The sequence below is a fragment of the Gopherus flavomarginatus genome, chromosome 5 (genome assembly GCF_025201925.1).
Source record: "Gopherus flavomarginatus isolate rGopFla2 chromosome 5, rGopFla2.mat.asm, whole genome shotgun sequence".
Taxonomy (NCBI): domain Eukaryota; kingdom Metazoa; phylum Chordata; order Testudines; family Testudinidae; genus Gopherus; species Gopherus flavomarginatus.
This window is the reverse complement of record NC_066621.1, coordinates 97,465,060-97,491,718: the sequence shown is the minus strand read 5'-3', so window position 1 is coordinate 97,491,718 and position 26,659 is coordinate 97,465,060. Positions and strand designations below refer to the sequence as shown.

The 26,659-nt window shown below is 45.5% G+C and overlaps 1 protein-coding gene across 2 annotated transcripts; it reads left to right on the top strand.

Annotated features, from left to right (window-relative positions):
• Positions 1-758: 758 nt before the first annotated feature.
• LOC127050797 (transmembrane protein 151B-like) lies at positions 759-26,659 on the top strand. Of its 2 annotated transcripts, none has more exons than XM_050952336.1 (2): positions 759-1,069; positions 23,147-26,659. In XM_050952336.1, the coding sequence occupies exons 1-2, from the start codon at positions 977-979 to the stop codon at positions 24,575-24,577; spliced, it is 1,524 nt and encodes a 507-aa protein (XP_050808293.1). In that variant the 5' UTR covers positions 759-976; the 3' UTR covers positions 24,578-26,659. The 2 variants fall into 2 exon arrangements, with proteins under 2 accessions (XP_050808293.1, XP_050808292.1); XM_050952335.1 differs by lacking the exon at positions 759-1,069 and adding an exon at positions 19,508-19,568.

Here is a 26,659-nt window from a genome sequence, read left to right as displayed (position 1 = left end):
GTTAATACCGCTCCAAACAGCAAAGCCCTCGCGCAGCGCTGAGAGCCCCGCGCCTCGGGGCAGGAGGGAACAACTCACCCAAACAGGCTGGAGCTGTGCTGTGCTCGGACCAAGGCGGCCCAGGATATTCCCGGGTCACTCGCGGCTGGCTGGCCCCGTGCACAGAGAGGCGCTAGCAGGACACTGGGATTTCTGGGCGCGGGGAAGATTCCCGCGCACTGTACTTCTGGCAAACAGGAGCTGTGGCTTGTTTATCCAGGTGGCGACACATGCAGAAGGTTGTTTTTAAAACCAGAGCGGCTGCCCAAGCGCGACACGCCTGCTGCTGGCCAGCCAGCGGCCCGAGGGGGAACGTGACGGCCAGTCTCAGGGAAGCCAAGGGTGGGCTTTGGAAAGGACGCTCCGAAGTTGGCAGGGACTAGCTCCACTGCAGACTCCGGGGCTGCACACGCTGAGGCGATGCACTGACGGGGAGCGCAGGCGGGGAGGCTGCACCCCCCGAAGGGAAAGGAGACCCTGGCTGCCTGCAAAGCAACCTCCCCAGCTCCGAGAGCGGCCTGCGTTGTCCTGGCTTTTGATCCCTCGGGTTAACGATCCGCGGCTGTACTGGATTGCCAGGCGGACTTCTCACACCGGTTGGTGGGAGGCACTTCCCTAAATGCGGCTTCTGGCGTTGGCTGATAAAGTGACCATACTTGCAACGCCAAGGGACTGCGAGTGACTTACACACACACACACTCTCCCCCTCCCCTCTTCATTCGGATTGTGGCGGCTGGTGCGTGTGTGGGGATCCGGCTCTGAATCGTGTGGATCCTGCAGTAGCAGGACTCTGCTTTGGCAATGGGGAGAAACCTGCCGTCCCAGGGCTTTCTTACTGGTAAAATCCGACTGTCCTGATGGGAGGAGGAACTTGGAAACCCTGCGGCGCCCGGGTTTATTTGAGGTGAGGGGGGCTGGGAGACAGGAATGGCAAAGAATGTCTTCGGAGGTGGAAACAGAACCAGCTGCCGAAATAACTTCGAGCAGCCCAGGGGGAAGAACCGCAGCACCTGCAGATGTTCGAGAGGAGGTGAGCAACCCAGGGCATATCTGTGCCGGGGGGTGGGGTAGGGGTATCATCGGGGTACCTGTATGCAGTGTGTGGATATATATGCGTGTATGTGACAGCCCCAGCTGGGCGGATGGAGACACACGTATGCATTGTATGCAAACGCAAGAGAAAAGTGATCGGTAATTGGTCTTGGTTCCTGAACTCGGCGGGAAAACCCGGACTGCGGGCAGGGCTCGATCACTTGCGGGGCTTGGTGTTTCTTCGCCCAACTTGGATTAAACAAATGAAACAGCGGGCGGCAATAGGGGGGGATTTCAGTGCAAGAAAAACAGTCTCAGGGAGCGAACGGAAAGAGCTGTCGCCGTTTAAGTCTAGCCAGCTAGACGGGCATTTGGGGACCTGTATGTGGTTTGTAATGCAAAGGAGAGAAAAATAAGTGATTGTAATGCAGTCTCGCTGGGCTTCTTGCAGCCCCTTTACTGAGGCACTAACCAGTCAGCCGGTATCAGTGGACAAACCGTTGCAGGGAGATTTAATCCCACCCTACACAGTAGAGAATATCCTCCAATGCCCCCAGCAGGCTCCGGGAGCTCTCCACGGTGCTGGGGTTCTCCCCATGACAGCATCGGATTTACCCTCCACCACACCCTGCAGGACGAGAGAACTGAGTAAGGGGCAGTGCTTTCCCCACCCGCGCCCCAAAAGACAAGGCAGGATCACCCAGTGCTCCTTGGCAGACCCAAGCACCAGGTCCCGAGAAGGGACTGGAGTCTCGCCCTGCTTCTCCTGTAAGGGAGTCACAAGACTAGCTCCACGGTTGTCTGGCTGACATTACAGTTTCTTGTTTTCCCCCCTAACCATTGGCTGCTGCAGATTTATAGACTTTCCTGAACAAATCACTGTCTCCAGACAGAATCATGAAACTGTCTCCAGACGTTTCAGTCTCTCTTGCTGTGATCTCTCTGAAACATGGATGCCTCGCAGAACAAGCACTGGTTAACTTTAATGCCAGCTGACCCTAACCACTAATATTTGCATTTTTAATTGGCCTCTACACAATTACAATACATGGGACCTTTAGGCAAGTACTAAAAATCTGAGTGTTCTAAAAAATTCTAAAGATCAAACAATATCAAAACTCATACTCATACTACACTTTCACATGATTATTGTTATAACATTGCAGCGATGCAATGTAATGTACTGGGTATGTGGAATGCAAACCAGAAAGTTTCAGATAGAAACATTTAAGCTTTGTGTTTAAATATCTAGCAATATAATATAGAACCAAATCCTGACGTTCTTCTTATGGCAAAACTCACCAAGTTCAATGGGAATTTTGCCTAAGTAAGGATTTCAGGATTTGGCCTACAAAAACATACTTTTCCCTCACACCTTTTTCAATTTCCAAGCAAGAAACTAATTGGCTGAGGCCTCAAGTGACTTAAAATAGCTTTGTACTATTGCCCTCCAGGATGATCACCTCTAATCAACTTGTGTTGTCTATTTGAAGGTTGACATAAAACATATTGACCCATAACCCATTGGCTGAGACAGAGTCACATGACTCAATGATTGTAAATATAAGCACCAGAGCATCATCCTATGTTAGAATACATTTAAGCTTTTTGTCACACTTAGTGCAGCATTTGGTGTATACTTCTTTGCTCTTCTGCAGTTTCATAGGCTTGTCATCCCCATTATGGGGCCTGAATTCTAGGAGGGAGAGGAATTTTTAAAGTAGCCTGAAGTTAACAACAAATTTAAGTGCTACCTTCTCCCCAAAGGAAATGAATATGAGGGGCATGCACTATCAATCAAGGAACCTCTCCACTTTTATTCAGGATAGCTGGGGCTCTGTCCCTGATTCAGAGGGCCACATGATCTTGTAAGTTTAAATAGAGCAGCCTCAGCAAACCCTACATTAAGTTCAGGTATATTAAGAGTAAACCATCACCAACAAAAAACCAAACATTTCTAAAGAGTATAAAACTGACCTTTCAGCTTAGGTTGAAAAAGTTACTACAGGACAATAATGTCATCAGTCAGTGACTTCAAGTATTTTATCCCCATAGTGAGTCACTTTTAAACTTGTGAGGCATAGTTCACAACTGTAAACTTCAACTATTATCATTCTACAATTGCTGATATCACTAGAACTCCCCAATGTAATTACAGCCTAATAGGAGGTCAATAACTGGGTAGAGCTGGGAAGGAATTCTTGATTTAGCCAGTCTGTGCTCCTGAACCACAGAGGGTTTTCACTGTATTAATCCCACCACAAAAATGTCTAGACTCTTAGTGGACATTTCCGAAGATGAGAGTACTTGATCTCCACACTTATATCATGCTTAAATGATCTTCCCTCTTAAATTTTTCCTCTGGTCCAATACAAACATTCTGTGTTTAAGTTTACACTAACTCCTTGTCTCATTATTTTAGCCTTATGTAATGAGTCCTTTCCTCCTTCTTCTGCCTGCACAAACAGTTTGTGTGTAATGTTCTTAGGTCCCCCACAGCCTCTTAAGTGTCTGGTATAACATGGGTGCTTATCTATTATTCACACAATTTGTGTGTTCCGGTTTCTTTATAAATCATGGAAGAAAATCTTACAGTGACTAGAAAAGCTTTTAATTGAAAAGACAAAACAAAACTGAAAGTTCCCAAGCTAGCAATAGATGTTTGAAACAGCTGAGTCTAAACAAATACCATTTAAAACAGACCTTTTGAAGAATAATGTGTTCTCAGTTACCTACTGTGACCCTGATCCTGCATTATTTAAGTCAGTGGATCTTCACCATTGACTTCAATGAGTGTAGAAACAAGCCCTAGGACTTAAGACCAATATGCTGTGGTTTACCTGCATGGTATTGACAATTAAAGCAAGACCTAGAATTGGCCTCTGCATTGTTTAGTAATGCCATCAGCTGTTGCAAAAGAAACACAGACTCATTAACAAAGGTTTTGGTAGGGAAGGAAAGGAGAAATGATTTTCCAGATATTTCAGAAAGCGTTTCTATATCTACATGGATTCTCCAGAAATATTTTCCTTCTCATTTACTTTCTTTCTTGACTGCCTTTCCTGCTCTAACCCACCCTCCTCCATTGTTATGTTTTAACTGCTGGCTGGCCAGGTTTCCCAGATTGGAAATTACTGTGAGATCCAGACACATACCTGGTGCAAATCAATGTATTTCCATTGATTTCAATGTTGCAATGCCAATTTACCCCAGCTCAGGATTTGGCCTTAAATATTGTAATTTTAAAAGCTCAATTGGAAGTTTTATTTTAGCCAATTAAACTTAATGAATAAAAAGTCATTTATAACCTTCCATAGCTAAATAATTGCCAAGGAATCAGGATACCAGCAGGTAAGTGGCATTTTGAAATATTTGTCTCATCCATTCCTGCAGATTTAAATAGTGCTTGTCCATTGCTGCTTTTAACTTGTCCTTTGTATTAAAAAACTTTAATTGAGTGTGATACAGTGTAATCAGTTAAGCTCTCCAGGCGACAGAGAAAACTACAAGAAGCCATGGGCAGACATTACTGAAATCCGCAGACTCGAGGCTGTGTGACATGATCATAACATTACAGATAAGAGACCGCTTAAGTCATCTCATCCATCTCCTGGTGCCAGTGCAGGCACATGGAGAGCTTATTTCTTATAACATCAAAGAGTGCCATTTATGGTCATGACAGCACCAATTAGTATTGCTACCTTTAAAAATACGATATTGCAACTTTTTAAAATATTGCTTATGTGGGAGCTTCTGTCTCTCTCTAGAGCAGCCAGCATGTTGTGTGACTCTTTTCTCTCTCACACATAAAAGGCCATACAACACAATGCATTTTCCATTTTGGGGTTTGTTTTAATCACAGCATCCTGATTTTTCACCATACCCCCCTCTCTAACATAACTCTAGGCATCTCAAATGCACTTATAATATTCATTTGCCCACTCTCTCCTTGTCATATGATAGTCCCTTGTGTATCCTAATTTATGCCATTTAATAAATTTTAGGTTGAATGCCCTAAATTTTCAGTCACGTATAGTGTTAATGTTAACAATCCCATTTCACAGCCTTGGAAATGCTAAGAATTGGATCAACTCCCTTTACCTTTCTTTATGACTTAGATTTAGACCCAATATTCTCATGTTCTAAATTGTACCCTTTTTATGGACTGAATCATAATCAAGGGAAGGTGACAAGAGGCCCAGGAAATTCATGGCATTTTCATCAAATCTTCCCTTTCAGAGAAAGGTTTATGGACCTTGTAAACAGGGAGTACAGCCCCCCAACGCTGTAGATCTTCAGAATATGCAGGGATGGGAACCCCCTTAGTCCCACAGAGGGACATTTCCTCCATGCTCCCCTCTTGTCCTCCTCCTTCTAAACTTAAAGGAAGGAGCTGTGCTACATTCTCTCCTTTCTCTGCTCAGTAGAAACAATGGTGAGGGAGGGGGGAAGATTCGTGCTGCTCCCAATCAGGTATCACGAGGGTCAGTAGGTGACAATCTTGCAGAGAGCAGTTGGTATCTTTCTCATCTTTACCCCCTCCAAAATTCCAAAAAGCACCATCCCCACAGAGTTCTGGCAGAGGAGCTTTTGGGGGTTCCCAGATCAGGGGCAGGAGGTGATGATGCCAGAGAAGCACCATTCCCTCCCTGGCCCCTTCTGAATCCCACTGGCAAGATCAACCAAAGTAACATCCAAGATACTAGCAGGGGCCTCACCAGAGCCTCATACAGCAACAACATCGCCCTTTGTTTCATATTCTGTCCCTTTGGTAATGTGTCCTAGTAACTGGTTCATTTTTGTTTTATTTATATAAACACAGCTGCTACAAACTAGGCTGATATTTCCACCTCTCCAATTCCCTTACCTGATTGCTTTGCCAGAAGACTGTCCCATGTTAGCACATAATCCTTATACTGCTGCTTTGATCACTGTCATAACTAGAAAGGGAAGGGTAACAACCCTCCTGTAGGCAATACTATAAAATCTCTCCTGGCCAGAGGCACCAAAATCCTTTTACCTATAAAGGGTTAAGAAGCTCAGGTAACTTGGCTGACACCAGATCCAAAGGACCAATAAGGGGACAAGATACTTTCAAATCTGGTGGGGGTGGGAGGGAAGGCTTTTGTTTGTATGTTCTTTGGTTTTGAGTGTGTTCGCTCTTGGGACTAAGAGGGATCGGACATCAATCCATATTCTCCAAATCTTTTTGCACAACTCTCTCATATTTCAAACTTGTAAGTAACAACCAGGCAAGGCGTGTTAGTTTTATCTGTGTTTTCTCAACTTGTAAATGTTTCTTTTGCTAGAGGGTTTACCTCTGTTTGCTGTAACTTTGAACCTAAGGCTAGAAGGGGTTGCTCTGGGCTCTTTGAATCTGATTATCCTGTAAAGTTATTTTGCATCCTGATTTTGTAGAGATGAAGTTTACATTTTCTTTTAATAAAATTCTTCTTTTAAGAACCTGATTAATTTTTCAGTGTTTTAAGATCCAAGAGTTTGGATCTGTGTTCACCAGGACTAATTGGTGAGGGGATTACCAAGCCTTCCAAGGGAAAGGGGTGTAGCGGTTTGGGGGGATATTTCTCAAGCCTACCTAACATTGACTTCAGTGGGGTGTGGATCAGTCCCATAGACTACTTCTTTTGAAGATTTCACAGAGCTTTATATTCACAAATTAAGTCCTACAGGATCCCCATGATGTAGAAAGGGATTATTATGATTATTATTATTTTTTTATTCTAAGTGTCTAGGTAAATTGAGGCATAAGAAGTCAAATGACTGGTCTAAGGATAGTGAATTGATGGTAAGGTCAGGCACAGAGCCTTGCAGTTGTAGTTTCTACACCCCTGTGAAACCCACAAGCCAATTTTGCTTCCTTTGAAAGCTATAGTGACAGTCTTACATTTCCTGTTTGTTTGTTTTTTCATTTCATCAATCAAATCTGTTTTAATGCAAAATCTATGTTCAAGACACAGTGCTATATGAATAATAAAACTTGCTCTGTCCTTATCAGAGATAACAGACAGTCCCGTGGAATGAGAGTTCAGTCTGAGGAGCAGAATTTGGACTGAAAATTTAAGTGAGTGTCGTCATTATCAGCATCCACTTTGAGTAAAAGAGTAGCTTTAACAGTTGTTCAGCACTGGATGATGAACTCATTCGGAATACAAAATTACTGGAAAAAGTCCTCCACTCCTAGAAATATACATGTTGAGTTGCTGCTGAGTCAGAATGCAGCAGCAGCAACATCGGCACACATTTTAAAAGGCGGTACTTTTCTGTGCAGTCATGTTTTGTGACCATGTAAAAAGTTGCCACAGATGTGGGCCTTTTATAAAATTCTGAAAAATCACGGTCACCTTATTGATCAGGATCCTCTGCTTAGACAGCTACCTAATTTTTTGGCCCTCACCACTGTAGAATCTGAATGCCTTAAACTCAAAAATGGATTTTGGGCCAAATTATTTTCTTCATGGCATTGGTGTTGAAGTAGGAGGCATTCCCACCTGTTCTAAATATATTACATACACTGGCTAAGATCCAAATTTACTTCTCTCTTGGCTTTTCCTTTACTTCTAACTTGAAGAACAAGCAAGCATCCCACAAGAACTTGCCCATTAACTTGACTGTTTTCAGGATTGGAGGCTCCTTCTGTCCCTGCCTCTGGTTCCCTCTTCTTCAGAGGGAGGCTCAAATGTTTTTATAAACTAGGTTAAAGTCAATAGGACCCATCTGCGATGGTGGCCAGTGTGAGTCAGTAGAACAGCTTTGTGCAATTATGGAAGGTCCTAGAGCCTGCCACTTGGACCAATCAGCAGAAGAGTTCTGCCTCTCTCTGCTGGGTACTATAACCTGCCCTCTTGTTTCAGGCTATTACTGAGGAGAGAATTTGCCCCCCTCCATTTTTCATGGCCTTCTTTCTCTAAACGTTCAGACTGATAACTTGATTTAATGAGAGGAAAACAGAAGCTGCAGACATTTAAAACCAAAAGAGATTCAGGAGCACAAGAAGCAGATGGGAGTGATAAGGATTAAATCTTCTGCAGAAATAAATACCTCTAGGTTTGTGACACTACAAAGGCACGGAGTGTGTGAAGACTTTTTTTTTTTTAGATCAAAGGAAAGAACATTTCTGAGCAGCATTTGACACCACAGCTTTTAAAAGGAGAGTTATTGAACAAAAATTTCACTTTGATTGGAATTTCATCCCAGAAGAGCAAACAGTGCATTTTTAACATATACCCAATAATAAACAGATGCTGTGTGGAAATCGTCCTGGATGCTATATGACTCTTTCCATTAAATTCTCCCCTTATATTTTCCTCTCTATACACTTTGGCAGCTATGCTTTCAGCACTTGCTGTTGGCTGAAGGTCATGACATATGGGTCCACACCTTGAAATTCAGGAGTGGTCAGCTTCCTAATTCAGAGTTGTTGGGAGCTAGACTTTTGGTTCAGGACCTTTTCTAGCTATATGAATGTCAAATTAGACCGGATATAGGGGTTCAGCTGGAACTAGATTGAAAAAGGAGCATGTGCACTGATTTTGAATGGTTCACTGTCAGTTAACTTTCTTCTCTAGACATCCCCACCTCCACAGCATTAGACCCAGTTATGCCAACTCCCAAATGGTCAGAAGAAAAGTGGATTGTAATGCAATTCTCACTGGCAGCTTCACAGGGAGTTTTCTGTCTCTCTTTTCCAAAGCCCAACTGAAGCAAGCTGAGAATATTTCTCTTTAGGGGTGGGACACTTTGGAATACTGCAGCACCTTGCTGCATGTACGGTGCGACTGTGCTGGAAAATATCATTTTATTAACACCCCGGTCATCCAACAGGTAGCCTTGCACAACATTTCTCTTCTCAGGTAAAGCATTTCCACAGCCCTCTCTAGATCAAGGTGAAAAGACTCACAGAATTATAGCAAAAATCCATCTCCACCCAGGCATGTCACACACCATCCTGCTGTAGAGTGTGATGTTTGTTAATCCAGTGTCCTTTCCTCATCTCACTGCCCTCATCCTCTGGGCCACATTCATCCCAGATGTATGCCCACTAAAGTCAGTAGAATTATACCTGGGATTAATTTAGCCCATCATATTTTTCTTTATTTGCTTGTTCCCTGTCTAGCTCTGTTTCCTCTTCTCTGATTTCCTTTGTTTGTGTCCTCAATCTTTTTTACTTATTTGCCCCTTATCCGATAAATAATAAAAAAAAAGGCTCTCCCATGTAAACAGTAACATTGGATCACTGCCCACATGAGTAATCCTTAGCCTTGTTGAGTTGTCTTACCATTGAATGGCATCATAAAGGCACTGTGGAGTGATGTCCTGACTTTGCAAGAGGCTCAGAAGGGAATGTGGACACACAATCAATCCATATTTCTGCAACGCTGTGATGCAAACATCACAGTGGAATGCAGAGGCATCCCAGCATGACTGATTGTTATGAGGCTCTCTGACTCCATTTGCCACAATCTCTCCCCACTGCTCACGTGTACTAAAATGGAATTTGTAGGAAAGAGTTTCTTTTTTTCTCTTTCTTTCAAAGCTCTTATCCAGCAAATTCCACAGGAACCATATGTGGTACCTGCAAAGGCCACATGCAACATTATAGCTACCCATTGAGGATCACTGCAGTATATCATGCTTTAGTGGTGTAATCTTCATTTCCATCCAATTAATTCTTACCTGCGCCCCATCTCTTTGCTATATTCCAGTCTCTTCCTGTGCAGGTTAGTTGCTCTCTCTCTCCACTGTCTGTCTTTGCTATTTCCCTGCCTTTGTTCCATTTACATTCTGCCCACATCTGGGTTATCCTTTCTCCCTCCTCTCGCTCACTTCCCTCTCTCTCCTTTCTTCTCAGTTTCCCTGTCATTTTTGCTATTTCCATTCAGGCCACGTCTGGGTTACCCTATGTTTTTTCCCTCAGTCTTTCATTTTAGACATGATAGCAGTTTGCTTCAGCAAAATTACAGCTCTTAAGGTCAGACATCAAAGGCATGCATGGTTTTTAAAAGGGACAGAGGTCTATTTTAGAAACGCTTTTGTAGTGATTTTTTTTTATTAAGTGTCAATTTTAATGCTTTTGAAAGAGGGGAACCAACAGAGGTGGCTTGGAGTCAGGTACAGCACAGTCAGCGCTGGGCCCCAAACTATCCACAAAGGAAATGTAATGGATCATTGAATTTACCTGCAACACATTTTCTGCAAATAGACCCACTGCAAGAGTTTTCAAGATTTAATATGTGGAAAATTTGAATTGGTAGTAACAAGGCGGTTTTTAACTAGAGAGAGAAAAAGAAATAAACATAGGTCATCATTTCACGTTAGGGTAACATATTTAATGACCTATAATTCAAAAACAGTTTGATCAGTTTCCTTTGAATTTTGCAGAAAATGTCTCCCCAGCCTTCAGAGTAAGAATCGTAATTTCAGGTCAAATTTATTTTGCCAGCCAGAGTTACAACTGGACTAAATATAAGGCTTATAATGGAAGCTGCTTGCAACCTTAGCTATCCTCTCTCTATAAGCTGCACTTAGCTAGAAAAAGATATACAGAGAGGGATTGCTTCATGCATCACCAAAATGTAATTGTTTCTGGAGTAGAACACTGAGGACCGGTGCTAGGGGTTTTAGTGCCCTAGGCGCACGGCAATTTCGCCGCCCTGCGCCCTGGTCCCGCAGCTCCAGTGGAGCTGCCGCAGTCGTGCCTGCGGAGGGTCTGCTAGTCCGTGGCTCCGGTGGAGCTGCCGCAGTGGTGCCTGTGGGAGGTCCACCGGAGCCGCGGGAGCAGCCGACCGTCCGCAGGCACGACTGCGGCAGCTCTGCGGACCAGCGGACCCTCCGCAGGCACGACTGCGGCAGCTCCACCGGAGCCGCCTGCCGCCCCCTCCGGCAAAATGCCACCCACCAATAATCTTAGTGCCCTAGGCGATTGCCTAGGCCGCCTAAATGGAAGTGCTGGCCCTGAGAACACTACTACTGTCTAACAGCATACAGCAACATTAAATAACAGTTTAGAACAGAAAGTAAATAATAAGTTATTCAATTAAACATAGGCTCCATCTTTATGAGTTACCAGGGGGTGCTCAACCCCCTGCTCCTCCCCAGGCTCTGCCCCCACTCCACCCCTTTCTCCCAGCCCCACCTCTTCCCACCCTCACCCTGTCTCTTCCTACCCCTGCTCCACCCAGTTCCATCCCCTCCCCTGAGCACACACTCCCTCCTCATACATCTAGAAACAATGAATGAAGGCCATACCTACAGAGTGGGGAACTGTATCCTGGAAAGCGGTGAGTCTGAAAAAGTCTGGTGTCCTTGTTTTAAGAATGATGTTGAGGTATTGGAGAGGGGGCCGAGGAGACCCACAAGAATGATTCAACAGTTGGAGAAAATGCCTTACAGTGAGAGAGTCAAAGAGCTCCATCTGGATTGCTTGTCAAATAGAAGATGGAAAAGGCATTTGATTACAGTGGATATGAAGCTTCATGGAGAGACAATACTAAAGGGCTCTTTAATCTAGAGGAGAAGGGTGTAACGAGAACTAATGGCTGGAAGATGAAGCCAGACACATTCCAGTTAGAAATTATGCACAATTGTTAACAGTGAGGGTGATTAATTGTTGGAACAAATTATGAAGAAGAGGTGGATTCACCATCACTTGATGTCTTTGAATCAAGGCTGGATGCCTTTTTGGAAGTTATGCTTTAGTCAAACACAATTGGGCTCAGTTTAGACATAACTGGTTGAAATTTAATGGCCTGTGATATATAGGAGGTTAGTCTAGGTGATCTAATAATCCTTAAATTCTATGAATCAGCTTTTAGTTTTAATGGAGGCTGCAGCTCCCTGGTCCAGAATATCCCTACAAAACCAGAAATATTCATAAATATTTTAGATGCTTAAGAATATCCTTAAATATCCAAGAATAACTGACGATATCCTTGATTATTATTTAAATGATAAAAATCCTAGCTCATTGTTAGCTGGGACCTGTCATATGGTCATTTGGTCAACATTTTCACATCAGCCAACATTTTCAGTTGTCTGCTAATTTTGGATGACGAACTTGACACACAGTGGACCTTGTTTACAAGGTGCTTCGTGCTCCTACCTCCAAAGTGAAGTTAATGGCAGCTGTGGATCCTCAGTACCTCTGAAAACCAGGCCCATAATGTTTCAAGTTGAGCACCCAAAAAGTGAGGATCTCAAAATCAGTGGAAGCTTTTGAAAATATTATACTACATTTTTACTTTTTTCCTCAGAAGTCAATGATTCTGACCACTCAGCTAGCATATGAAAATAAGCGCATCCTTCTGGGCTATCGTACAGCTCCATTAAAACTCTTTACCTCTCATGAGACTATCAGGAAGCAGAAATACAAAGACACTTCCTGACTGGAATAAATATTTTTCCTGAACCTCTAACTTCCATCTCATCTTTGGACTGTATCTTTTAAAGAGACAACAGCTATACTTTTGGAATTCTTGGCCATACTAGAGACATTTCTGCTGAAGACATTCAGAATGAGTGTAACAATGCACACCTTAACAGGCTCCTAACTACTTACTCAAGGACAATAGACATCACGAAAAGAATCCAGATGCCCTGGTACCCAGTTCCTTGCTCTGGCCAACAAAATACACTCCATCCCTGATAGGCAAGTGGAAGAATATGCCAGCTTGTATATTCAGACTCTGCTTTTCCTTCATCTGTCATTGGTATCTAGGAGTAAAAGCCAAAGTCTGACCCCAAGCTTGTTACAACACAAAATATTGTTTAAAAGGGGTGGAGCTGGGGGCAAGTACTAAGTTACTGCTGCAGAAGCAAAAGGACTAACATGTTGTAGCTGCAGTTCAGCAAGGAACATGAAGCACTGGGTGTGCCCGGTAAACCAAAACCATTCCATAGCTGCTCTTTATTTTTGGCACCTGTCACCCCACAGTCTTTGAAGGCAACTGCCCATCAAGTCAGGGCTTTGATACTTTATGATTTAAAAATGAAACTGCACACAGGATTCTCTAGGTCTGTCCTGAAGCGGAAAATTAACATAATTGTAGATTCACATACCTGCCCCACCTCTGGTAATCTCTTCAAGTGCCAACCTAGAAACACCTGTTTGGTAGATGTACCAGAAGTTCCAGTTCTTAATCTGCAGATTGTGACTTTCCAGACTATTTTCTAATAACCACAGGAACAAATTAAATAACATCTATCCTGTAAAGCAATGGTCCAATGGCTTCACACCAACAGATAGTAAACAAGCCATGACAGCATATGAAGCTCATAGATTGTAGTTTAATATATAATGAATTTGTATGAAAGAAGGGTGTGTTTCTTTATTAGATTTTGAGAGTGGGTGATATTTTATGACTATTATTATTGTTGTTTTTATTCTTTATTATATCTGGCATCTTTCATACACACTGAGCCAAAATGCTCATATGCCAATAGAATTACAACATTAAATAATTGTAATACCAAAGGAAAGGAGAAATGAAAATGTATAGGCCAGGGCAAAAATATTTGGGATTTGAGATAAAATGAACAGCTGAGGAGATAGAAAGATACAAGGTAGCTGCAGAGAGAATTGGGACAAAAAGATAGAATAAGACAGTGAACAAAAGGAGAAAAATAATGACAAGGTTCCCTGAGCAGTTCCATGGAGAGTTTTGAACACAAAGACCATTTTGAACTGGATTCTGAAGTGAATGAGGAGTCGGGGGAGCTGTTTGAGGATGGGAGTGATATAGTTGCACTTCTTTGTGCCTGTGAGGATGGGGGCGGGGGAGGAGGGCAGCAGCATTCTGTACCTGCTGGTGTGTGGAGAGTAGGCCCTCGAGAACAGAATTGTAGACAATCAAGGGAAGAGATGGAGGCGTGATTGGGGATTACAGCTGAGCTGCTGTGGAAGCATTGGCATGTATGGGCAATGGGACAGAGACAGTGATAGACTGTAGGGATGGGTGAAATCAGCTTGCCAAACAGCATGACTATCTGCCATTTTTTGGTGATTCTAGTATTTCCAGTATCACTGGGAACATATTAGGCATTCAGGTATCATAGCCAGCCTTAAACAATCCAAGCCCACCCTTGCACTGCGCTCAAGCCCAGCCTGGGGATTTGGAGAGGTGTTGGGACTACTGAGGAGGGCTGAGATTTTCAAAGCTGTGCAGGGGATTTAGCTACACATCTTCCATTACAACAGATGGCTGGAGCCCCTGCAGTGCTTTGAAAATCTCCTCCAGAATTCACATGTAACTGCCTCATTTTACACAAAAAGTGCCTGTGTGTGCAGGTGAGTGTGGATTTGAAGTTCCATCATGGCCTTCTGCTGTAGAAGGAAAGCCCAGCTGCTGCTTCAGTTCAAGCCTAGAGAGTGGTTTATAGACATTTACAGACCCCTCACAAAGAATAGGGCTAGAAACTTATTTTAAAATATAGAAAAGACATCTGAGATTCTTCATGAGGTTCCCACCATAGTTCCCACATATCGGGAGAGCCTAAGGCTGTGGGCTTTGCTAGGCCCAAAGGCTGGGCTGTGCAGAAATGCACAGCAGAGTAATAATGGGATTAGGGTTTAGAGATAGGTGCTAGACGGAGTTTCACAGGACTGTTCGACCCACTCAGGGTACATCTGCACTACAATGTAAGCCCAGGGTTAGTGGGACTTGAGTCAGCGGACTCTGGGTCTGAGAACTCAGGGCTTGAGCATACACAATGATTGCCAAATTTAGGTTAAGAATTTTTAACTCAGGGCCAGACCTAAAGCTCTGGCATCCACACTGGAGTACACAGACATGAATCCAACCAATTGTATCTTAGGCTTCCTAGCGCCCTCCAAAAATGTTAGGCACTGGTGGGCAGCTTGGCAGTGTTTTCTGACCCACGGAAGGTTCCTGACAGAGATAATGACAGAGCAGGAGAAGGAGTAGGACACAGACATAACAGACTTGAACTAGCTGATGCTGCTTATGACACTTGGCATAGCCACTGATATCCCTTCCTTAGACCAGCATTTCTAGAGCAAGGCAACAAGCACAATCGGGGCGGCTCCAGGCACCAGCACAGCAAGCGTGTGCCTGGGGCGGCAAGCCATGGGGGGAGGCCTGCCGGTTGCCGTGAGGGCAGCAGTCAGGCAGCCTTTGGCGGCATGCCTGCAGGAGGTCCACCGGTCCCGCACTTTCGGCGGCAATTTGGCGGCGGCTATGCCGAAGGCGCGGGACTGGGAGATCATCCGCAGAAATGCCGCCGAATCCGCGTGACCCCATGCTTGGGGCGGCAAAAAACATAGAGCCGCCCCTGGGTAGGATCACATTGTCATGCAGTCCTGGGATGACCAGAAGAACTTTCACACAAAAAACCCTGTATTTCTGGAGCTTTCTGAGCAGCTTGCCCTGACCTTACAGCGTAAAGATACATGCATGAGCCTGGCCATGACAGTCCACAAGCAACTTGCTATAATCATCTGGAAGATGGCTACCCCAACCTGCTACAGGTCTGTAGCCAATCAGTTTGGTAATGGAAGGTCGACTGTGGGTAAGTGGCAGTGGAGGTTTCTGAGGCAATCAGGCATGTGGTTTACCACAAGATGGTAGGTATAAAAGATATTCCTGAGGTAGTTGCTGGCTTTCAGAGAATGAGGTTTCAAAACTGTGCCAGGGCCACTGATGGGACCCATGTGCCCATAGTTTGCCCTCATCATGGAGCACATGAGTACATAAACCACAAAGGGTACTACTCCATTGTTATGCAGGCCCTCATGGACCACAGAGGACGATTTGTGAACATCAGTGTTGGCTGCACTGGAAAAGTTCATGATGCCAGGGTTTTCTGCTGATTGAGAGAGTCTATATTCATGGACAGGCTGGGACATGATTTCCACCTCATGACATTATTGCATATGAAGTTCCATCCCCACTGTTATTCTGGGGGATGCTGTGTACCCCCTTTTGCCTTGGCTTATGAAACCATATTCTGATCTCAGACGCCCCGGCAAAAGAAGGTTTAATTACACTCTTACCAGGTGTAGAATAGTGGCTGAATGTGCACATGGCAGACTGAAATCCCACGGATGGTATCTATAGACTTATTTGGATGCTAGTGTCATCAATGCTGTCCGCATTTCTGTGGCTTGCTGCGCTCTTCACGATCGTTGTGAAGCCAATGGTGAGCCATTTTCCCCTGAATGAACCTGTGACTGCAAGGCCCCCTGAACTGGTACACTCATAGGGTGACCAGATGTCCCGATTTTATAGGGACAGTCCCGATTTTTGGGTCTTTTTTTTATATAGGCTCCTATCAGTCCCCACCCTCTGTTCTGATTTTTCACATTTGCTGTCTGGTCACCCTATACACTCAGCCAGAGAGTGCATCTACCACAGCTGGAGCTGGATGCACCCAGGCAACAGAAGTCAGAGAGGCTTTGTGCTCCCACATTATAGACTTCCATGGGCCAACTGAAGAGAGAGAATAGTACCTCTGTGTGCTTGTGCAACATTGATTGCCCTGCATTGTAGTTTTGAATGACGTGACTATTTATGTAATGGGGTGGGGTGGAGAAACCAGAATGGATTGATGTTAAGAGCTGATGTATGTATATAGCTGTGGTGAGACATGGGTTTTGCGTACAACCTCCCACTTGTCCCTGCTCTTCTGTTTATCTTTATTATTTTAAAATATACATTACATGATGTGTTGCAGTGATAGCAATACATCTTCTTTATGAAATAAAAACCTTTATCTTTACACAGTTAGTAGAAAAGTACAATATTCAACCACTGCCTGGCAGGCCAGCTGCCATTAGCCCACCATAACACCAACAACACCAAAAGCTTTAAAAGAGCATAAACATGTGCAAACAGTGAACCGATGTACAAGACACCCCATATACACACTATTGTGTTTCCCCTGGTGCACCATTCTCCTTTCACTTTTGCCATGCACTTGATGCCAGGGCATGGGTGTGGAGACATCCACGGGGGAGGGGTTCAACACTGAAGCATGCACAGGGCACATTTGCCCGGCCCAGCCACTGATAGGGCAAAACTGCATGGCCCACCCAGCCATGGAATTGTCCAGGCTGTTCCCGGAATGCAGGATACCATGAAGGGGACGCAAGCCAGTGGAGCCTTTACTTTTGCAGCCATTTGAGACAGCTGCTGCTCAAACAGTTCTCTCTGTTGTGCTCAGTTGTCCTCCTTTCACCGCCTTTTCTATTCCAGGAACTGTGAAGCAAATGCCTGCTCCTGCACCACTAGCCCGTCCTCAAGCTGCGCAGCCAGACGGACGGCCTGGCTGCTTGCCTTTCAGCTTGTCTTTCCTCTTGCAATAGGAGGAGACTCAAAGGGTTACTGTCTCAAATAGCTCAGTGCAGGAGCCCAGACAACATCATCTTGGAATTTCAAGGACAGAAAATGTTCCTTGCTGAACTTCAGTGTATTGGCAGAGGGCTGCTTCACACCACTGATGCTCCATAGACACGGCCAGGCAAGCTCCCTTGCTCCGACCCTGCTCTACAGTGGGAGTGCTGGGCAGGCGGGCAAAGGAGGGCAAGTCCCCGTGTCCCAATCCCTCTCCCCAGCAGGAGCGCTGGGCGGGGAGAGCGAGGCAAGTCCCCATGCCCTGATCCCGCTCCCTGGCAGGAGCACCAGGCAGGGCGGCAGAGCAGGGCATGCCGCTGCCCCCTGACCCTGCTCCCTGGCAGGAGCACCAAGGGGTCGGGGGGACTGCAGGTGGAAGGGGTGGGGAGGGGCCCCCACTTGTCCTGGCCCAGGGCCCCACAAACTGTAATCCACCTCTGCTTCCCAGAAAAACCTCATTTTTACATGCTTGTTTTACTGTTTGTGTTTCCCTGTCTCCATTTTGAATTCCACAGGGTGGGGGAGGGGAGAGGCATTAGCAGATATACGCTGCTTCCCAGGGTTTGGATTGGTTCATAGAGCCAAAATCCATCTCATTCCTACAGTAAGAAATATACAAATAGAATCAGAAACGTACCAGGCTCCAGGGCGGCTTCTCCCTCTTCCATTTCTGCTGCCGGATCCACAGTTGGCTGTACCTCTGGGCCAGGAGAGCATCAAAAAGCTCCTCTGAGTATGGCCCCAGGATGAGTTGCTCCTGCAGCAAAACCTCCTCTGGGACTGGTTTCATTAGCAGAGTCACTTCATTTGCCTCATTCGGTGCATGCTGCTGGCTCCCATCAATTCCCATGCTGGCTACAGGGGCCAGCAGGACACCATCCCAGCTGACCAAGTGATTGTGCACCGCTGATGGCCCAGTGCCCAGTGCAATCCCCAGCACTGGGTCAAACTCATCATAAAATAGATACAATGCTGGTGACTTGCCAGAGGCACATTTGTGATCATTGGTTTTCTGGTACTTGGTCTTGATCCACTTAATCCATTCCCTGCACTGATCACCCCTACGGTAAATTTCCAGCACCACCAGCTTCTTTGCCATTTGCTTGTATGCATGGTCATTTCTGGTACTCTTACTAATAAAATTAATTGTTTGGTTAATCTCTCATGGCCTCTGTCAAGGTATTATTCCCACTTTGAACTTTAGCGTCCAGAAGGTGGGGACCTGCATATACCCTTCTAAGCTTAATTCCTATCTTACATCCAATAGCGCTGCCACCAACCAGAAATTCCAGTGTCTGGTACACTCCCTGTCCCCCCAAAATCTTCCCTGGGGGACCCAAGACCCAAACCCCTTGGGTCTTAAAACCAAGGGAAATAAACCATTCCCCCTCCTTTCCTTCTCCCAGACTTCCCCTCCCTGGGTTACCCTGAGATATACACTGATCCAAACTTCTTAGATCCTAAAACAGAGAAGAATTAACCTTCCCCCCACCTCCTTTCCCCACACCAATCCCCTGGTGAGTTCAGACCCAATCCCCTTGGGTTTTAAACAAGAAAAAAAATCAATCAAGTACTTAAAAAGAAAGCTTTTAACTAAAGAAAAAAAAAGTAAAAATTATCTCTGTAAAATCAAGATGGAAAATGTTTACAGGGTCTTCAGCTATACATAGACTAGAGGGACTCCCTCCCCCCTAGTCTATGTTACAAGTTACAGCAAACAGAGGTAAAATATCTTTCCAGCAAAATACACATTTGCAAATAAAGAAAACAAACAGAAGACTAATCCGTCTTCTAGCTAGTACTTACTATTTTGAACATGAGAGACTGTTTCAGAAAGATTGGAGAAACCTGGTTGCATGTCTAGTCCCCTTAGTCCCAAGAGAGAACAACGAACAACACAAACAGCACAAAGAAAGACTTCCCTCCACCAAGATTTGAAAGTATCTTGTCCCCCGATTGGTCCTTTGGTCAGGTGTCAGCCAGGTTCACTGAGCTTGTTAACCCTTTACAGGTAAAAGAGACATTAACCCTTAACTATCTGTTTATGACAGCCTCACACAATAGATTAACCAAAATCAGACTGTACTCCTGTAACCACAATGCAGCATGCTTTGGAAAGGACTTCTTCTGGTCAGTATCCCTGGCAAACACTGTAGGTCCTCGGATGGTTTGTTTGCAGGTTGGCTGTCAGAATAAAATGCTAAGCTGTTGTATTAGAACAAGGAGGGGTGCTTCTTTTTCCCTGGAGTTGACTGATGATTCTTGGGAGAGAGAGGACAAATGAAGTCTGCCCACAGCAGTGTGGAGACTTTTGGTGTACTCCAAGAACCTGAGTGCAGGGGGGTTGCATCTACACCGCAAAATGATAGGGCTCGAACCCTGGGTCCTACTTTGACTTGGGCTCAGACCCTCTACCTTCACAGGTTCCTAGGACCCTGGGTCCAAGCCTGAGAGATTTGAGTGTAGATGGAAAGGGGTTTAAGGCTTGAACCTGAGTCAGAGCCTGGGCTTACACTGCAGTGTAGATATACCCTCAGTGGTTGGATCTGGACTCAATCATATACCTACATGGCTCCTGCAGTTTTGCAGTTATTGTTCAGAGTTCTGGGTGCTGCTTGTGACCATTTTGCTGCTTTCTTCAGAGTTCCCTAAAGGAGATAAGGAAAAATGGGCCTGATTTACATTTGTAATAAGGTCCCTTTACACCACTATGGCAGCATAACAGGGCCTTAAAGTGGATGTAAATTACATTTTTATAAATTTGGTCCCTTTACACTGCCAATGGTTGTCATAATTTCCTCCTGGAAGCATTCTGATCTCAGATACTCTAGATTTACACTGGTGTAATTCCACTGAAATCACTGGAGTTACTCTGAGTTTACACCAGAGTGAGATGAGAATCTATGAAATTAGAATCTAGTCCCATGAGTCCAACTGTACAGGGCTCAGCCTCAAAGGAAGCAACAAAGATCTCTAAAAATGACCTAAAATAGCTCTTTCATGCCTAAAAATGAATGACTTTAACGTCAAACCTCAGCCTTGCAAAGTTAAAAGCAAATGTTGCTGTCCCACTGGGAAAAGGGCAAACTCTTTTTTCAAATGGCATAAAGCTCCCATTTCTAGCTCTGCAGGGTCATGAAGCATTGGACCTTAAACCCATCACTGGTCCAGAACTGAATTTTGCCTGTTGTGGGCCTCAGGCAACCAATATTAGGGGGAAACAAAAACATGGCATCTGTTGGAAGCTGTTAAGAAGTTTGGACTGTTAGAGGGGGCCCCTTGGGAGATAAATTGGTTCTATTTTGCATCAGAGGTGGAAAAGCAGAGAGATAGTGTATGTGTCTTGGTGTGTTTCAGTGTTTTCACTGCTGCAACACTCTTACTATAAAGTGGGGCCAAATGGCATCAGTAGCAAGAGGCCAGGACAGAGACACATCAGGTGTAAGGCTCTTGCTGAGTGTGCTCCTCCCAGCCTGTGCAGTGGAGCCAGCTGGTACTGGAACTCTCGCTGCTGCTGCTCTTTATAAAGAGACAGCTCAGTTGCTACAGTTTCTGGCTACTTGGCTTGATTTGTTTCTTATTACAGTCCAGCACAGCATGACATGCAACAGATTCATTGCAGCATCATCAGGGTGAGGACACTAATCCTGTCCTCTCAGGGAATACAGGTGGGAATGTACGAGTGTAAATTGTAAACACTTGTGATATGTGTCCTGCCTTTTGAGCCCCAAAAGCAGGGAGAACTGTTGGATTTGAACTATTCACATATATACCATTAGCTACATAGCTTAAGTCCTTTTTTTGCTTCTAGCCAATATTGTTTTCAGCTTGTTACCATGCCACCTGGAACTGTGATTCTGTCAGAACTGAAAGTAAACATGGTTGAATCTAGACAGTTTCTGGATGGGAGACGTCCAAGACAACGCTGCCGCACACATGGTGTTGATAATTTGGTAGGTGTCGCTCTTACCTCTGAGTCAGCTCTGTGCTGCTGGAGACACAGGCGCTGGTTCTGGTTTACATTCCTCCAGCTTCATGCTGCTCTGGCAGTTCTCTGCCGACTCTGGGGCGTGGCCAGAATGAGTGGGTGCAAAACCACTAAAGAAGAGTGCTCCCAAGGCTTCTCAGCAACAGAGCATGGATTCAGAAATTTAGCAGTTGCAGAATGTAAGGGCCGAGACAGCAGCCAAACTGTCTTTTCATTCGTACACTGTGGAACCCTATTGATTTCAGTGGGATTGCACAGGATGTACATGAAGGCAGAGGTTAGTCCATGTGTCCTTATAGGGGTGTAACAAAGAATAAGAACCCTGTGTGGGGTATCGGATCTGGGGCTCAGGCACACAGGAGTGAGCAGGTATTGTGCTTCTGCTTATCATCACACCTGAGCACATGGGCGAGGTGAGGATCTGTGAAGCATTGGCTCTGCCCCTACCTCATGAGGATAGTACAAGAACACAGTGAGACAGTATTGGTCAGCATGATTGACGCTGGCCTCAGCACACCGACAGCCTAACTGTTGTCATGTCTTTTGCAGGCATCACAGCACAGTAAAGTTTTAAGGAAGAGTTTGCAGATGGTAACAGAGAGCACCTCCCAGGCATGAGGGGCAACAGGGGAGAAAGCACAAAAGGTGCCTTTTTTGAAATTTAACACATGGGTGATGGAGGCTGGCCTCGGGCTGGTCAGAGGCAGGAGATGACTTTTCCATACTGAATAAGAGATGATAGGTAGGGTGCTTAATTTGTGCCAGGGCTGAGCTCTGGCACCTCTAGGCTTGGCAGTTCTTAGCCCCTGTGCCTCTGGGGTTGCTGCATCTGTTGTGACTGTAAAAAAATTGCTTGAGCCAGAGCACCTCTTTCATTACAAATTAAACCCTAGGTAGGGCTCTGTCATGAAGGGTCTGAAAGCAAAGACAAGCAGCTTGCATTTGATACAACAGAGAAGAAGGAGTCCATGAAAGGATACGAAGAGCAGGGTGACATGGTCAAAGAGACAGGCTAGCAAATGATCTTTGCCTTCTGAATGGATATGAAAAGGGCACAATTGCCTTCGTCAAGGCCAGAGAAAAGGATGTGGCAGTAATTGGGATGCGAGATGATAAGAAGACTGGATGAGAGTTTTAGCTGTGTGTGGACAGGAATGGCCATATCTTAGAGATGTTAAGCAGAAAGAATGTACAAACCTGGATATAGGACCTAGACAGAAGTCTGAATCAAAGATGACATCTGGGCTATAGGCATGAGTGACAGGAAGAATGGTGGTGTCCTCAGGGACTGTGAAAGAAGGTAGCAGGGAGAATTTTGGAAGAAAGATCTGTTTTAGCCATATTTGGCCGGAGCGGAAGGCTAGACATCCACAAGGAGATGTCAGAGAAACAGGCTGTGATTTTAGTTTGACCAGACGGAGAGAGGTCTGGAGTAGATTTGCTGTCGGTATAGGCCAGCAGCATGTTACTCCCATTGTGAAGCAAGGAGAGAAAAGGGAAGGTGTTGTGCTTTGGAGAGATGTTTCTGAGGCACAGTGCCTCCTGGGGCTACTCCTGTGACTGCAGTTTATAAACCACACCTTACTGAGGGCTCTGCGTATAGGCCCAAGCTAGCCCTAAGGCATTCAGCAGCTAAGCCAAACACAATCTTGAAAGTAAGAGTCATGTATTATGTAAAATGACGCCACTGACATAAATTACTCTTTCTCTTGCTTCTCAGCAACGCCCTGTCAAGCAGTCCTTGAGTGCCTCCATGTGCAGAGAATCTCACTGGAAATGCCTCCTCCTTTCCATCCTTATGTATGGCTGTCTGGGTGCTGTGGCCTGGTGTCAGCTAGCCCGAGTCACCAAGCTCAGCTTTGATAGCTCCTTCAAAGGCAAGTCTATGATCTACCATGATAGCCCATGCTCTGATGGCTATGTCTACATCCCCCTAGCTTTCCTCACCATGCTGTACGTGGCCTACCTCGTGGAGTGTTGGCACTGCCATGCCAAAAGTGAACTCCAGTACAAGGCAGATGTGGATAGCGTCTATGACCGTATCAACCGCATGCAGCAAGCCACTCCCTGTATCTGGTGGAAGGCCATCAGCTACCACTTTGTGCGACGCACCCGGCAGGTGACCCGGTACCGCAATGGTGATGCTTATACCACCACACAGGTCTATCATGAGCGGGTCAACACACATGTGGCTGAAGCTGAGTTTGACTATTCTCACTGTGGATTCAAGGACATCTCCAAGGAGCTGCTAGGCCTAGAATGCTACACAGCCACGAAGCTGAAGTTCACCAAGTGCTTCAGCTTTGCCAACACAGAGTCAGAGAACTCCTACCTGACCCAGAGGACTCACTTTTTCACAGAGATTGAGGGACTAGATGACTACATGGAGGTCAGGGAAGGCATGCAGCTCAAAAACATAGACTTCAAAGAGCTTATGATGGCCTATGGGGACCCAGAGCATCTCCCATGGTACGTGTCCCACTATACTTTCTGGGTGGCAGCTGTCTTGATGATTTCCTGGCCACTGCGGGTGCTCATAGAGTATCGGACTGCATACGTGCACTACCATGTTGAGAAGCTCCTAGGCCTAGAGTACACAGTGCCCAGCATATCAGAGGAGCCCCTGTATAGGTATTGCATGCCCCGGGATAACACTCAGGACAGCACTGAACTGGAATGGCACATCTGTACCAACCGACAGCTGATCCCCAGCTACTCGGAGGCCATGCTCCTGGACCTGACAGACTCCCCTGTGTACAATGGCTACTCCATGTGTGGGTACAGTGAAATAGCTCATGGCTGTGAGCGCTGCAACCAGGCCTCCAGCAACTCCTCCATCTTCTCCCGCTACGCCTTCCACAGTGGCAGCAGAAACTCACACCTCTCCCTCAACACCAGCCGCTTCTCTTTGTGCCAGGTACATGGCTCCCACAGGACAGGCCTCGGGAGGAGCTGCAGCAGCAGCATTGCGGACCGTGGCTGCCAGGATGAACAATGTTGCTCTTACTCTAGCCAGCTAGCCATCAATGAAAACCCACCCACCTACCAGGATGCCCGCTTTTTCCCAGTGTTAATTGTGCACAGGCCTGAAGGGCACGAGGGGAGGCGCTTCTACATCCGGCGCTCATCCTGCCTAGAGACGGCTCTGTGATCAGACCTTATGGTTCTATGGCTCCTCCCTCCTCAGGACAGCTCCACTGCACTAGTGCTGTTTGACAGAGATGCTATCAGCAGGGAAACCGTTAACTTCAAGACTGTGCCACCACACACTAGCTCCACAGGGCAAACTCTCCAATTCTAATTCCTCTCGCTGACAATGCAAGAAAATATATCCGCTCTGACAAGCAGCTACTCATTTCTCTTCCTCACACTTTCCATTACTTCCCCATCACTGGGTGTCCCCTCTCTTTTTCCCTCTTTCCTCCCCTTCTTCCGCTCATCAGTCATCCTTTTCCGTTCGTCCCCTGTTTCTGTCTCCTCTCTCATTCTTCCCCTCACATTTCAGTCATAATATTTTGCACCACAATAGCAATTTTCACCTGAGGATCCCAAAGTGCTTTGCAAACACTGATGCATTTAGCCTCCCAACTCTCTTTTACGGCAGGAAACTGAGGCCCAGAGAGGTAAGTGATTCGCCCAAGATCACACAGCAAGTCAGTGGCAGAGCCAAAAGCAGACTTCAAATCTGCAGACTCCCAGTCACCTGCTGTTACCACCAGACCAGGCTTATCTTTCCCTCCTTCTTCTCTCATTTACTCCCTCCCTCTTTCACTGTCTCCTGTTCTTCTCTGTCCACGCCTGTCTTTCTTTCGGCTGTCTCAGTTCTGCTCCCTAAGTTCTCATCCTTCCTTCCCAGGGTCTTAGAGAGTTGAATCTTACCTAATCAAAGTGTCTTCCTTGCTTTCCGGGTACAGCTATTTAGTAGTGATAAGAAATTATATCTACACAGCACAAGTTTAATGGTCCATTTGTATAAACAAAGGACCTGATACTGAAAGATGCTGCACACTCAGCACTTTCGCTGAAGGGTCAAGCCCCAAAATACTGAAGATTACCAGTAAAAGGAAAGAACAGGCTCCATCCCACCTTTCCTCCTACCCTATCATGATCCTGGGCCTTGTCAATAAAATTTCCTCCTGTTCCTAGCCCCATTTGCACTCTTCAGAGTTAGCAATGTTGGGGGAGCTAATGTAGACTGAGTTCTGGTTGGCATCACCATTTTTAGCATTGTGACCCTGTTTCCCAGTTACTCCATTCCCACACCTGGCACAGGAATGGGGTGGCCAAAAGGCAAAGGTGGTCTTTTGTCACCTTTGTGCTCCCCATATTCAGAGCTGCTCTAACTTAAACTCTGCTTCCCATGCCTTCTGTAAGCCCTGGGAAACAAAGAACAGCTGTAGCTCTGTTTACTAAGCTACATCCCCTGCCCCATTCTCAGCATCCCACTCCATGACCCCAACATCAGGGGCTGGGAGCATAGCTGTATCAGGCTAGTTCTATATTGGCTAGGAGACCCATTTTGCAGGGGTATCTTTGGGGTGCTGTTTCTCCTCCCCATAAGGCCCCTTTATGCTGCCTGACCATGGTAAAGGTGCCTTAGTGTAATGCCAGATTGGCCCTGTGTCATCTAATCCTGCTCAGAGCAGGTCTAAATGACACACTGGTTAAAACAGCAGTGGCACCTCATGACACATCTACAACAGGGTACTCTACTACCCATGGAGCTGAACTGCGGTTAGCAACACTAGACAAGGCTCTAGGCTCTGTCAGTGGCATTCCTGCTTTCCCATCTGGGGCGTCAGCCTTTTTTAAACATTTCCTAGCTCCAAGATTTGAACGAATCAAAGGCGGCTGGCCGTTCTCAGGAACTGCAAAGGATTCATCTCAGAATGCAAACCTGCATCCAATGAGTGATCGTCTAACACTGAACAAGACCTAGAAATGTTGTTGGGTGGATCACGGACATCATGATTATCAGTGGCTTACAGTGGAGATCAGAATGCAATATGGTATTTTTCAGAAACAAGGTCCACATGGCAAATAAATAAGAAGCACTGTCCACTAAGGAATTGTTAAAAATGCTTACTCCCAAATCAGTTTCTTATATATCTACTTGTAATTTTGAAATCTGTACTGTCTGTTTGGTATGTGTAGATCAGATCTGTATCTATACATATACATTGATTTCTTATGGCATTGACTGTTGCATCATGTAAAAATCCTTTTGGTTTAA

Bases quoted from the DNA above. Each gene is read 5' to 3' on its own strand.
- LOC127050797 (XM_050952336.1), top strand. From the start codon at position 977: ATGTCTTCGGAGGTGGAAACAGAACCAGCTGCCGAAATAACTTCGAGC. The intron at 1,070-23,146 runs GTGAGCAACCCA...CTTGCTTCTCAG, and splicing joins CTGCAGATGTTCGAGAGGAG to CAACGCCCTGTCAAGCAGTC.